General features: G+C 64.0%; 6 protein-coding genes across 6 annotated transcripts in view; 1 reads left to right on the forward strand and 5 right to left on the reverse strand.

The window, feature by feature from the left end:
• The window catches only part of AMSG_11699 (uncharacterized protein), a 2,907-nt gene extending 1,617 nt beyond the window's left edge, over positions 1-1,290 (reverse strand). Inside the window, exon 1 of the mRNA XM_013905538.1 lies at positions 54-1,290. Coding sequence (XP_013760992.1) covers positions 54-439 — 386 coding nt within the window. The 5' untranslated portion in view covers positions 440-1,290. The remainder of the gene's footprint in view (positions 1-53) is intronic.
• Positions 1,291-1,398: 108 nt separating this feature from the next.
• Positions 1,399-5,156, reverse strand: AMSG_11700 (uncharacterized protein). The gene is made up of 4 exons (XM_013905539.1): positions 5,055-5,156; positions 4,415-4,854; positions 2,496-4,351; positions 1,399-2,379 (listed from the first exon to the last, which is right to left on the reverse strand). The coding sequence occupies exons 1-4, from the start codon at positions 5,142-5,144 to the stop codon at positions 1,418-1,420; spliced, it is 3,348 nt and encodes a 1,115-aa protein (XP_013760993.1). The 5' UTR covers positions 5,145-5,156; the 3' UTR covers positions 1,399-1,417.
• A 143-nt stretch (positions 5,157-5,299) lies between these two features.
• AMSG_11701 (uncharacterized protein) lies at positions 5,300-6,151 on the reverse strand. Its single transcript, XM_013905540.1, has one exon. It carries the CDS (start codon positions 5,897-5,899, stop codon positions 5,477-5,479), a length of 423 nt encoding a protein of 140 aa, XP_013760994.1. The 5' UTR covers positions 5,900-6,151; the 3' UTR covers positions 5,300-5,476.
• A 674-nt stretch (positions 6,152-6,825) lies between these two features.
• AMSG_02236 (uncharacterized protein) lies at positions 6,826-8,850 on the forward strand (the record flags this gene model as incomplete). The annotated part of the gene is made up of 1 exon (XM_013905332.1): positions 6,826-8,850. One exon carries the CDS (start codon positions 6,826-6,828, stop codon positions 8,848-8,850), a length of 2,025 nt encoding a protein of 674 aa, XP_013760786.1.
• Positions 8,851-8,870: 20 nt separating this feature from the next.
• On the reverse strand, positions 8,871-11,023 carry AMSG_02237 (serine/threonine protein kinase; the record flags this gene model as incomplete). The annotated part of the gene is made up of 2 exons (XM_013905333.1): positions 8,871-10,544; positions 10,580-11,023. 2 exons carry the CDS (start codon positions 11,021-11,023, stop codon positions 8,892-8,894), a joined length of 2,097 nt encoding a protein of 698 aa, XP_013760787.1. The 3' UTR covers positions 8,871-8,891.
• A 207-nt stretch (positions 11,024-11,230) lies between these two features.
• AMSG_02238 (NCF2 protein) overlaps positions 11,231-12,960 on the reverse strand; it is a 1,990-nt gene continuing 260 nt past the window's right edge. Inside the window, exon 2 of the mRNA XM_013905334.1 lies at positions 11,231-12,691. Coding sequence (XP_013760788.1) covers positions 11,372-12,691 — 1,320 coding nt within the window. The 3' untranslated portion in view covers positions 11,231-11,371. The remainder of the gene's footprint in view (positions 12,692-12,960) is intronic.

The raw sequence follows: 12,960 nt of genomic DNA on the forward strand, positions 1-12,960 counted from the left end.
ATAACGTGTCGGCGTGGGGGGGGGGGGGGGACGAGGGATGGGGATCGACGTACTCCATGCGGCCAGCACGGCCCTTGCCACGGCCGGATGCATCGAAGCGCTCCTTGTGGGCACCAGTGTAGCCACTGGGATCGGTGAGACGATCAAAGATGTTGCCTCCCTTCTTCCCTGACATTCTGCTGTTGGTATTCGGTGACAAGTGGGACAAGTGGGACGGTCTAGGACAGCGGGCGGAAGGAACTGATGACACACAACGGAAACAGGTTCGGTCGGTTGTCAACCGATTCAAGTTGGCCTGCCAGGTTGATGAGCTACGTCGCTGGCTACAGAAGGTGGAGACGGCAGATGGCGCGGTACTGGTCGGGAAGCTCCATGAGGGCGGCGAGGGCAAAGGCCGCATCGGGGTTGCGTGCGCCAGCAGCTGCCTTGAGCACGGCATCCATCTCGACAAACTGAAAGTTATCAAAGTCGCGAGCGGGGAGCCCGTCGTCAAACTCGTGCATCATGTCCCATGGCCCGTCGCCGACGCCGATGCAGACAATGGAGAGCGGATGATGCGAGGCGTCGATGATGGCCTTGCGGGTCTCGCGCTCGTTGACCACTTGCCCATCGCAGACGATGACCAGGATGTGATACGCCCGCTCCTCGCGGACAATACCAATGGCTTGGTAAATGAGCGGTGCAAACGACGTCGGGCCCGAGAGCGTCAGCAGCGGCGTGACCTCGTTGTACGCGTGGAGCACGCCATTAAAGCCCTCGCAGGCAAGCCCGTCGGGCCTGAGCGGGAAGACGCCACGATCGCGAGTCCTCGAGTCGCCAAAGCCAAATGCCGGGATGATGTTGTCGTCGTCAAAGTCGGCCAGGGTCCTGCCGATGACCTCGATAACCCGCTGGTACGGGTTCTTGACGTAGACCGGTGAGTCTGGCGCGTGCGAGAGATCGATCCAGTGCAGCGACTTGCCGCCAAACGAAGCAGCGCCGTTGTAGACGTTGGACTTGGTGTAGTCGATGCCGATAATGAGCGACGATGACTCGAGGCCGGACTTTCTCAGCGCTTGCTGGACCTCTTCCAAGCTCCCGTACTTGTCAGCGATGGTCTCAAACCGATTGCTTCCATCGCCACTGCTCCCCGAGTTGCTTCCTGCCGACTGGCTGTTCCTTCCTCCCCGCAACAGGCGCAGGATGACCATGATGACCACCAGGCCAATGGCCACCCACATTCCGTCAATCTCCATTCTCTCTCTTGTCCGGGATGTGTGGAGTGTATGTACGTGTGAGTGTGGGTGGGTGAGTGGAGTGTTGGTCTCTGCGCCTGGCTGACCTGGTTCCACTTGTGGCAGCCATCTGTTCAGTGGTGAGGTCACAGTATTGCGAGACGGCACGGCGCCTGCACAACGCGGCAGGTCATGGTTGTTACTCACGAGCGGCGGAACATCTTGGGCGTCCACGAAGCTGCGGCCTTGAGTTTGGCCTTGGCTGCCTGGGTCTCGGCTGGCTCAAACTCGAGCATGGTGGCGATGACCTCGATCATGGCGTCGCGGCCCTTGTCCTGGGTCATAAAGCCGAGTACGGCTTCCTTGAGGTACTTCTGGCGGACAGCGGTGTCAGCGTGCTCAGGTGCCGCAGTCGGCACGATGACCATGGGGGTCGATGGTGTTGGCGGCGCCTCGTACACTGGGGTGATAGTGGCCGGTGGCGATGCTGGCGGAGACGGTGGGCGGTTGGCCGCAGCACGGAGCGAGTCGAGCTCGGCAGTGAGCATCATGACCTGCTCGCGGAGCTCCTCGGGTGAAACATCCATCGCGGCAGCATGCGCCGATGGATCGGTCATCTTGCCGTGAAGTTCCTTCCGCAACACGTCTAGCTTGCGTGTCAGTGCTGTCGACTCGAGCTCGGCGGCCTTGACCGCTGTCTGCGCGTCCTCGAGCTGCGCCTGTAAGTCGGCCGCCACCGCATCGTGCTCTTCAGTGAGCTCGGTGACTGCAGCAGCTGCGCGAGAGTCAGCCGACACCAGAGAGGCATCGAGCTCCGCGATGCGGGCGTCGGCGGTCGCGAGGCGGGTGGTGGCGTCGGCGAGTGAGGTCTCGAGCTCGGCGATGCGGGCGTCGGCGGTCGCGAGGCGGGTGGTGGCGTCGGCGAGCGAGGTCTCGAGCTCGGCGATGCGGGCGTCGGCGGTCGCGAGGCGGGTGGTGGCGTCGGCGAGCGAGGTCTCGAGCTCGGCGATGTGGGCATCAGCGGTCGCGAGGCGGGTGGTGGCGTCGGCAACGGTGGTTTCCGCTTCAGCAAGAGAGGCCTCGAGGGCGGATGTACGCTTGGCAGACGACGAGCGCAGCTCACGCAGACTTTCGGCCAGGGCGTCGCGGTCCGAGGTGAGCGACGCTATCTGGTCATCCTGCCCCGAAATGATGTCGCGTGCCTTGGCAAGCGAGGTCTTGGCCTTGGTGTCAAGGATTGCGTAGGCCTCGTTGGCAGCCGTGAGATCGGCTGTTGCCGACGCCAACTTGTTTCCAGCTCGGCCGACTGCTCCTTGGCCGCAGTAGTCTCCGCCTTGGCCCTGGCCAGCTGGGCCTCGAGCTCAGTCACTTGAGCAGATGCTGCCTCGGACGCAGCCGCGAGCTGGGCCTCGAGCTCAGCTGACTGCTCCTTGGCCGCAGTAGTCTCCGCCTTGGCCCTGGCCAGCTGGGCCTCGAGCTCAGTCACCTGAGCAGATGCTCCCTCGGACGCAGCCGCGAGCTGGGCCTCGAGCTCGGCCGACTGTTCCTTGGCCGCAGTAGTCTCCGCCTTGGCCCTGGCCAGCTGGGCCTCGAGCTCAGTCACCTGAGCAGATGCTCCCTCGGACGCAGCAGCGAGCTGGGCCTCGAGCTCGGCCGACTGTTCCTTGGCCGCAGTAGTCTCCGCCTTGGCCCTGGCCAGCTGGGCCTCGAGCTCAGTCACCTGAGCAGATGCTCCCTCGGACGCAGCAGCGAGCTGGGCCTCGAGCTCGGCCGACTGCTCCTTGGCCGCAGTAGTCTCCGCCTTGGCCCTGGCCAGCTGGGCCTCGAGCTCAGTCACCTGAGCAGATGCTCCCTCGGACGCAGCCGCGAGCTGGGCCTCGAGCTCGGCCGACTGTTCCTTGGCCGCAGTAGTCTCCGCCTTGGCCGTGGCCAGCTGGGCCTCGAGCTCAGTCACCTGAGCAGATGCTCCCTCGGACGCAGCAGCGAGCTGGGCCTCGAGCTCAGTCACCTGAGCAGATGCTGCCTCGGACGCAGCCGCGAGCTGGGCTTCAAGGTCCGCAGTGCGGACGTCGGCCTCGGTCAGCTGGGTTTCAAAGGCCACAACCTGGCCGTTAACTGCAGTGGTCTCAGACTGGGCTGTGGCGAGCTGGGCCTCAAGCTCGGAGGCTTGATCCTTAGCCGCGGCGAGCTGGATCTCGGCCTCGGCGCGGGTCTGCTCGAGCTCCTGATCCAGCTCACGCACACGCGCTTGCTCCATCAGCAACTCTCGGCGGAGCGCCTCCTTCTCGCCGCGAGCTTTTTCCAGCTCGGAAGCCATGCTTGCTAGCTGTGCTGAGTCGTCAGCACGCGCATTCGCAAGATCAGCCTCCAGCTCGGTCACCCGGGCATCCTGGAGCTCACTGTCTGCGCGTACACTTGCGAGCCTGTGCTCCATCGCGGAAACCTGCGCCTGCAGCTCCTTGTTTTCGTCGCGCAGGTCGCGAATTCGCGACCCAGCGTCACTCAGCTCGGCTTGGATCGCGGTCATAGCGGCGTCTGCCTCAACAGCACCAGCAACACCAGCATCGCGTTCGGTAACAACGGCTTGCAGCTGCTCCTCCAGCCCATTTTTCACCTCTTCGATGCCATCTAGCCTCAACTGAAGCTCTGAGTATGCCGCCTCGGACTCACGTTGCTTCTTCTCAAGCGCCGCACTTTCAGCCTCGACAGCTGCCAGCTTGTCCTCCAGCTCAGCCCGCTCAGCCTCGACGGCTTCCAACTTCTGATGGAGCTCGGAATCAGCGGTGTGCAGCACGCCCTGCATCTCGGCCCGTTCAGCCTCGGCAGCTGCCAGCTTGCTCTCCAGCTCGACTTGCTCAGCTTCAGCAGCTGCCAGCTTCTGCTGGAACTCGGCCTCGGCAGCTGCCAGCTTGTTCGCCAGCTCGGCCCGCTCAGCCTCGACGGCTTCCAACTTCTGATGGAGCTCGGAATCAGCGGTGTGCAGCACGCCCTGCATCTCGGCCCGTTCAGCCTCGGCAGCTGCCAGCTTGCTCTCCAGCTCGACTTGCTCAGCTTCAGCAGCTGCCAGCTTCTGCTGGAACTCGGCCTCGACAGCTGCCAGCTTGTCCTCCAGCTCGGCCCGCTCAACATCAACCAAGCTACCCTCGCTCCCACCCGCTCCAACTTTCAGCTGCTGTTGAAGCGCGACGTTTGCAGCCGACAGATCGCGAATCCGGCGGTCCTGCTCCTCGATGATGGACTTGGCCTTTCCGAGCGAGCTGGACGTCCGCTCCTTGAGTGCGGCATTCTCCGCCTCCAAAGCTGCAATCTCGGCAGCATTGCTCGCCCCCGATCCCTCGCCGCTCTGGACCTTCTCCGTAAGGTTGACGATCTCCTGCCGCAGAGCGTGCTCGACCGTCATGTGCTGCCGCTGATACTCATCGAGCATCTCCCTGAGCTCTGCCACCGATCGGAACTCCCCAGCCGGGAGAAAGTCCGACACCGCCGCCACCACACCAGCTCTTGCCGTCTTGACCTTGCGGTATCTTGTGGCAAGCATGGCATACTGCTGCGACTTTGCCTGGGCGTACGCCACCACCACCTGCCGCGGCGCCGACTTGACCGAATACCCCTGCTGCGCCAGTGCCTTCTCAAAGTCATTCTGTCTCCGCATACACACACACACACACGTACACACCATCCCCGTCAACATACCAAGCCACATACCACATCCCGATGTGTCCCCCAACCCCCCCCCCCCCATATACCATCACCAGTGAGTGGGTCGCCACCCTCTCCCCGCCCTCCACACATAGGCAGCCCATGACCACTACGGACACGTACATCCCCCAGCGCACGTACCTCGGCAGACGAAAGCAACGCGCCTCCGTCCTCGCCCCCCATGCTCGAGTCGTCGTCTGCTATGAGCCGCGCTTTGAGCTTCTGGAACATGTCCGAGGTTCGCGCCAAGTGTGCCGAGTCGCCGCTCACCTGCTGCCACCGCACACTCGCCGCAGAGCCCACCAGCCAGCTTGTGAGTCGGAGACGCGGCTGAGGCTGTGCAAGACCATCGGTGCTTGGATTTGTCGAACATGATGGGCATTTGATGGTTCTCGAACAATCACATTCAATGGCTTGGTACTCGTCATATATACCTCGGATCACCTCGCGCGGATATTGCGGCCATCGCGGCTATCGCGCGCAAGCTCAGATCCTTGTGGGCGCTCGTAGGGCTCCAGTTGCGACGGTTGGTACCAGCCATGCTATGCAATTCATGCATGGTCCTACGTGCGAAGGCGCGCTGGTATGCGAAGCGCTGCTGAGAGTGCGATCGCTGGTGCCACTAAGGCAAGCGAGATGCTGGCGCGGAGAAGGACGAGCCGGAAGCCTGACCAGAACGAAGAGACGCCTTCGCTCTGTGCGACATCCTGCGCGATGGCGAGTCCGTCGGCTTCGTGGCCAGACGTCAGCGCCTGGACCACTCGCCGCTTGAAGACAAGCTCAAACGGGATGGTGGCAAACGAGCAGGCAAGATTGCAGATCAACGGCGTCGCTGATCCGAGGATCGGCAGCGATGCGCCGCCCGTCACGGCACACATGCCTGCTCTGAAAAGAGAGAAGGCCACACGCCCAGCCACGGCCTCGGGCATGCCCACGAGGAGACTTGCGACGCCGCGTTCTGCCCACAACTTGCGCACCGCCGCCATCCAAGCCACAGTCGCCTCAAAGTGCTGGCTCTGACCAGCCGGAGCACATGCAGCAGCTTTTGCAACCTCATCAGTCGACAGACTTGCCTCACACCAGGCCGCGATGGCCGCCACGGGGCTCAGTACAACTGCTGCGACGGCATCGCAGGCCAGCGAGGCCAGCCAGGTTGCTCCAACACCTGGCAGACCGATGGCTATCAGAGCGCGTGCTAGTACCTCCGATTGTGCCCGTAGTGTGGCATGTGTGGCCAGTGAGGCTCCAATCGCGCCCAGATGTACCGGAGCGGCCTTAAACGCGCCGCCGAGCGAGGTGGCCGCCACCGCCAGCGCCGCCTGCGACGACAGCTTGGGCCGAGTCTGCGCAATGGTCACGGCCCTGGAGAACGGGCTCTGGGCCACGGTGGGTATCACCACGAGGTAGAGGGCAGCAGAGGAGATCGACATGGTCGCGGGCTGCCGCTGTAGAGACAGGTGTTGCCCCACGGGACAGCAGTCGAGCACAAGTCGTCGACGTCGACGCGGCAAAGGCGCCGTCTGTGCATTACGCCCCCCACCCCTTCCCCGCACCCATCACACCCCACACCCACAACCATACACCCCCTCCACCCATCCCCACTGCCCCCATCAGCCCCCGATCTCATGCCATCACCCACCCCCGCCAGCCGTACGACCAGCCACTCAGCCCGTCGCGCCCGCTCTGCGCCCCGCCTCTGCCCACACCCCTCGACACTGCACTCAACGCCACCATGCGGCCAGCACCCCTCCTCGCCACCCTCGCTGTTGTTCTCACACTCACACTCGCCCTGGCTCTGGCCCAGGCCGGTCCACCACCACCCACCCCGTCACCGTACCGCAACCTGCCGCGTGTGCGCGGGACGGGCGTGGAGGAGGGCAGCTTGGGCGACGCCTCGGCGGCTCTGCTGAACATGGTGGGTGGGAGGGAGTGCAAGGCCCAGCTGGATCTGCTCTGGCTGGACGATGCTGATCCGGCTGGCTTTCATGCTCGCCTCCTCATCACTGCAGATGCTGTCATCGTCCCCACGCCCACCGCTTCGCTCTATGCTCTCGCAAAGCCGGATGGCAAGCCGCTCTCGGGCTTCTGGCCGCTCAACATGGCCGACTCGGCGCTGCGATTCGACTCGCCGCCGCTACCGCTTCCGAAGGGTGACTTTGCTATCTTTACTACTTCTGGTGAAGCTCTCATCATCAGTGCACAGGGCAGTCTGCGACGGGGCTCTGCTCTGGCTCTCCCGCCGCTTGCTGTCGATCGCCATCACCTGCCGCTGCTGAACGCTCCGCCGGGCGGGGCAGAGGTCCATGTCGTCCTTGCCTCATCCTCACCCGTCGCTCCTGCTCGCCAGCCTGTCAGCGATCTGGCGGCCTGGGCCTCGTCGCCGCACGCTATGGCCTTTATCGACGCAGACTACGGCCCGCCGCGAGCGACGGCCGATGCCGAGCTCGCGGTCGACCTTCACTCCCCGGCCTACGCAAAGTACGCCGCGGCCCACCGGCTGCCGCCGCAGTCTTTGCCGCGGCCGGGCGCCCGCCGCGCTCGCCCGCGCGCTCCTCCCGACTCGGCGAGCCACGCGTGGCGCCTGCTTGATCCCCACGTTCTCGCCCCGCCGCTCGCCGTTCCGCTCAGTGACGTTGTCGCCGTCGCCGTCTCCTACTTTGCCGAGCCAAGCGAGCGCCGCTATGCCGCGTTCTTTGCCGACGACTTGCCGCCGATGGCTGTCGCCGCCGTCGCGCTCGTCTCCTTTGCCACCGACGAGATCCTCGACGTTGTCCCTGTCGAGGCCTCGTACTATGAGCCGGACTCACAGTACACTGCCCGCATCTACGCACCGATGGTGGTCGGTGACGTTGATGGCGACGGTAGCAACGACATTATTGTCGCCACGTCCATGGGTGCCATCTACGTCCTCGACCTCGCCACCCGCAAGCTTCACGCCCCGTATCCGGTTTTCTTTGACTCGGTCCATGTCGCTCCAGTCCTCGTCCCTTCGCCGGTCGCCGGCTCACCGGGTCTCGCGCTCCTAATCGCCGACACTAATTCAAACGTGGTTCTCTTCTCCGGCGCCACCGCGTCTAGCCTCTGGCATGCCCGCGTCGCCGGCAACCCATCACCGCTGGTTGTGGCCGACGCCGACAACGACGGCGAGCTCGACGTCGTTCTCGGCTCCACCTCGGGTCACCTCTGGGCCTTCAGCCTTGCCGCCGGTGAGTCCCGTCCACACTTTCCGCTCCGTGTTGGTGGCCGCATCACCGCTGCACCGACGCCGCTCGCCCCCGGTGTCGTCGCTGTCCCGGCTCGTGATGGCTATGTGTACGTCGTCGAGGCGTCGGCATCGTCGGGTCACACTTGTGTGGAGAAGATCGACATTGGCGAGACGCTGCCGCATGCCCTCCAGGCCGCCGATGCCGATGCCTCGGGCGTTGTCACGCTCTTTGGCGCCTCGCTCTCGGGCCGCATCCTCGCCCTGGAGACCAATGTCGAGACCCGTGCCGCCGCGCTCGCCAGCGCCCTTGGCATCGTCTTTACCGAAGCCAATCCTGCTGCCGCCGCCGGGTGGTCCGTCCGCCTCCACCTCTACATCCACGACGCATTTGCCGTCGCGCCGGCTGAAAACGGCTACACTGTTGTGGTCACACTCGGGCACTCGGACAACGTCATCCACACCGCGACCGTTTCCACCCCCGGCGCCGTCAAGCTCGACATGCCGCTCAGTGCCATCACCACCCGAGGCCCGGTCACACTTGTGGCCCGAGTCCAGGCCCGCGGCATGACGTCAGGTGCTGCCGAGCTTGGACTTGTGGCCCACGACGCGTTTTACCGCGTCCTCAAGGTCTTTGTCCTCGTCCCGATGGCGTTTGCCGTCGCCGCGGCCTGGCTCGCATCATACGCGCCGTCGCGCTCCCAACGGGCTGGACTCCTCGGAAAGCATGCGTAGCGCACTGCGGCTGGCGAAGGATACAGGTATGTTTCACTTGGTCAGAGCTCGGCAATGACCGCATAGCACTCGTCGGCGGTCGGTCGCGCCTCGGGCTCGTGGCGGAAGCACTTACGGAGGAGCTTGCGAAGCGGAGCCGGCATCGACTTGGGGATGAGCGGGTGCTGTGTGTCGATGAGCTGGTAGAAGGCAGTACGCGGGACGTGGTGCCACGGGCGCTTGCCCGAGTACAGGTGGACGATGCAGCAGGCGAGCGCCCAGATGTCGCACTCGGACGATACCTTGGACGAGGCAAACGACTCGGGCGCCATGTAGATGTGCGTCCCGATCTGGCGGGTGTGAAGGCCGGCAGTCTCCTCGACCACCCGCGAAATGCCAAAGTCGGAGAGGAAGACCCGCGAGTCGGAGTCGACAAGGCAGTTGTCGGGCTTGAGGTCGCGGAGGACGATGTTGATGCGGTGCATGTCGCGAACACCGCGCGCCATGTCCTTGACAAACGAAAGGAAGAGATCATGCGGGAGCTTGCCGCGGTGCTCGTTGAGGACGTTGCGGAGCGAGCCGCCGTCGTACAACTCCATGACCAGGCACGGGAAGCCCTCCTTGGTGACCGACGAGCCCTTGAGCTCACAGACCCGGTCTGACGCCGCGCACGCTCGCGCAAGCACATCCAGCTCCTTCTCAAACGCCTCATGGACCGCCTCGGCCTGATCCGGCGACAGCGCCGTCGGTGTCGTTGACCCGTCGTGGATGATCTTGACCGCCACACGCCCGTGCTTCTTCCAATCCGCGGCGTGGACAACGCCGAACTTGCCACGTCCAAGCACTTCCTTCAGCGCAAGCTTCTTGAACGGAATAAACTGCTTGAGTGCAGTCGGCGACGCCGCTCCCGACGACGAGCTTGGCGATCGCCGGAACTTGCGCTTGAGCCAGCCGAGCATGGACGATGACGAACCACCCGTCACCGTCTCACCCTCGTCGGAGTACTCGGACTCGGTGAACTGCAAGTACTCCGATCCGGACTCGTCGCTCTGCTCTGTGTCCGAGTAGTACGAGTAGTACGATGACGACGACGCGAGCTGTGATGTCGCGCTGGAGAGCGACGAGCCCGAGAGTGCCGACGATGACGAGCCTGAGAGCTCGCCGATGCGAATAAGTGAACCAAAGAGCGGCTTCTTGTTGTGGACCTTGCGGCCGCGGTCGCGCCCGCGGCTGCGCCCGCGCCCGCGCTCCGCTCGAGTGTTGACTGCAATCTCGGTCAGCGGAGCACGCGACCGCTTCTTCCGCCGGCTGCGAGCCCCATCGCTCTCCGACGATCCGGCGAGGTTCTCCTCAAAGATGACTGTGCCTGCGGTCCGCGCCTGGACGCAATGAGCGAGGAGCTTGGTGATGCTGGCGTGGGTGTTGGCCACTCCACCGCCGCGCGCTCCGCTCGCCACAGGATTGCCGGAGAGCTCGAGCATGACGAGGGCCGAGTCGGCGCGGGCGGTAAGAAAGGCCTTGGAGACTCGCGAGATGTTGTTGGACGATGCCTCGAGGTGCTTGAGCGCTTCCAGGCTCGCCACCGCCCGCGGGAGTGTCGTCAGCTCGTTGTGCGAGATGCAGAGCCAGACAAGGTCATGCAGGCCCGAGAGGGCTTCAGGAAGTGTCGCGAGCCGGTTACCTGATGCATCAAGCCGCATCAGTGATGATGGGAGCTCCGCGGGAGCTTGCGCAGCTGGTTGTGTGAGACGTCGAGATGGAGCAGGCCGTGCGCGTTGGCGAAGACCCGTGGCGGCAGCTTGCGCATCGCATTGCCGGCAAGGCTGAGCGAGGTAAGGTGCGGATGGCAAAGGTGGAGATCGTCCGGCACGCTCTTGAGCTTGTTACGGGCGAGGTCGAGCGAGTTGAGGGAACCACACTCGGCGAGCGAGTCCCACACTTTGGCATCGAGCTTGTTGCCGGCAAGCTCAACTCGTTGCAGAGCCGTAAGGCGGTCGAGCCGAGGGATCGATGAGAGCTTGTTGTCGTTCAAAATTAGCACCCGCAGAGCAGGCAGGTCGGTTGCGAGGCGAGTGAGCGCCTTGCGCGAGAGCCTGTTGCCCGAGGCATCGAGCGAGTCGACCTCGTCCCCAGCCACAAGCACGCTCTTCGGCAGGCTGCTCCGTCCGCGCCCACGCATCTCGCAATACTCCATGTCTGCACACCAGGTTGAGAGTGAGGTGTGCCCACCCTTGTCCGCCAACACGCCGGCCGTACTGTCTCGCCAATCCGTCGACTGGCGGAGTGGCGGCGAGCGAGCCGCGCGCACACGAAAATTTCAAACTTTTTGGTGTACAGAAAGCAGCCGAGTCGGCCGCCAGCCACACAACTGCGCAGTGGAGGCAATCAGGAGACGATTCGCCTTGCTTTTTCTTCTTCTTTTTTGTGCAGCACTACGAGATGGTTCATCGTTCGCCACGATGAGGGCATTCAGTCAGGGGGGAGGGGGAATTCTTTTCAGCGCGCAAGAGTGGGAGGCAGGGACAAAGGGACAATGGATTGACTATTGGTCGATGAACAGCTCCAGCTTGGGGTTCTCCTCCAGAGCCAGATCAAGGTCGTCCTGGCACGACATGGTGACCAGATCGCCGTCCTCGTCACGGAACTTGAGGATGAGGTTGTTCTCATTGAACTTGCGGAAGACAGCCTGCTCGAGCTCGGTGAACGGAATGTCCGAGGTGACAACAATGACCCGGGTGTCGTGGAAGTGGCACTTGACCTTGACCCGGCGACCAGAGCCGCCGCCGCCGCCGCCGCCACCACCACCACCACCACCACGCGGAGCAGGAGGCGGAGCACGCGGGGCAGGCTTGTTCCATCCGCCGCCGCCAGTGGCGCCGCCACCGCGCCCAGCACTGCCACCACCGCGGGCCGCACCACCCCACTTGGGCGCACCGCCGCTTCCGCCGCCGCGCGCTGCGCCGCCACGGGCCGCACCACCCCACTTGGGTGCCGGTGCCGGTGCGGGCGGTGCGGGCTTGGGCTTGGAACCGCGGGAGAACGACGGGCCGCCAGCGCCGCCGCGCCCGCCACCACGCCCGCCACCGCGTCCGCCACGTCCGCCCCAGGGCGGCGTCGATCCACCGCCGCCTCCAGACCTCGGCTTGGCAGTACGCGAAAAGGTCGGCGGGGGAGCTGCGGGTCGGCCGGCAGAGCTCGGCTTGGCCGAGCGCGAGAAAGCCGGGGTCGGGGCGGGCGCTGGAGCCGGAGCCGGGGCGCGGGCAGGCGGCGGGGCTGGGGCACGCCCGGGCGTCACGTTGCGGCTCTTGGGCATCTCGTACTTGTACTTGGACGATGCCGGCGGAAGGTACATGATGCCTGTAGGGACTTGGAACGGGACGCCGTTAAAGTTGGTTGAGTCGATGATCGAGTGGTAATCTTCGGCCTTGAGCGACGAGGCCTCGGTCATGTCCCGGTCGGCCTCAGGAATGCGGCCCATGGCGTCGTAACCAAGGGCACGGTTGAAGATGACCTCGCAGCGATGGAGCTTGAACTCGAGTCCGAGCTGCTTGTAGTCGATAAAGTTGTTGGCGCGGAGGCGATCCAGCGCCATGGCGGCATCGGCCACACAGCCATCATAGTCGCCATTGTAGTAGCAGATGACTGAGCGCATGAAAAAGCCAACCGCCAGATACTCGTCGGTCTCCACAGCCTCGGTCATGTACTCCATCGCCTTTGACAAGTTCCTCTGCTCCAGATAGAGCAAGCCAATGTTGCAGCAAATCTTAGCCGAGTCGGCGATCTCCTCAAACTCACGAATGGCTCCACCAATGTTGCCAGCCTTGTACGCCTCCACCGCAGCATTCCATTTGAGCACAGTCTCCTACCATCCGCCACAACAACCCCTCCGCCCCATGAGTACCACCGCATATGTCCTTGTGTCCCTATGTCACCATGTCGAGCTTGAGGGCTGGGAGGGGGGGGGGGGGGGACACGCGCACCGCAACACCGGCTGTACCGCCCCCCCCTCCTCCTCCTTCTTCGGAGGAGACAAAGTATACCTAAAAGAGACAAAGGGGGGAGCTACTAAGGGGGAAAAACTTGTTCGCTCTATATCCACAGTATCCCCCCTAATATGTACCCGTCTCACGT

Source organism: Thecamonas trahens (genome assembly GCF_000142905.1).
Source record: "Thecamonas trahens ATCC 50062 unplaced genomic scaffold supercont1.9, whole genome shotgun sequence".
NCBI lineage: Eukaryota > Apusomonadida > Apusomonadidae > Thecamonas > Thecamonas trahens.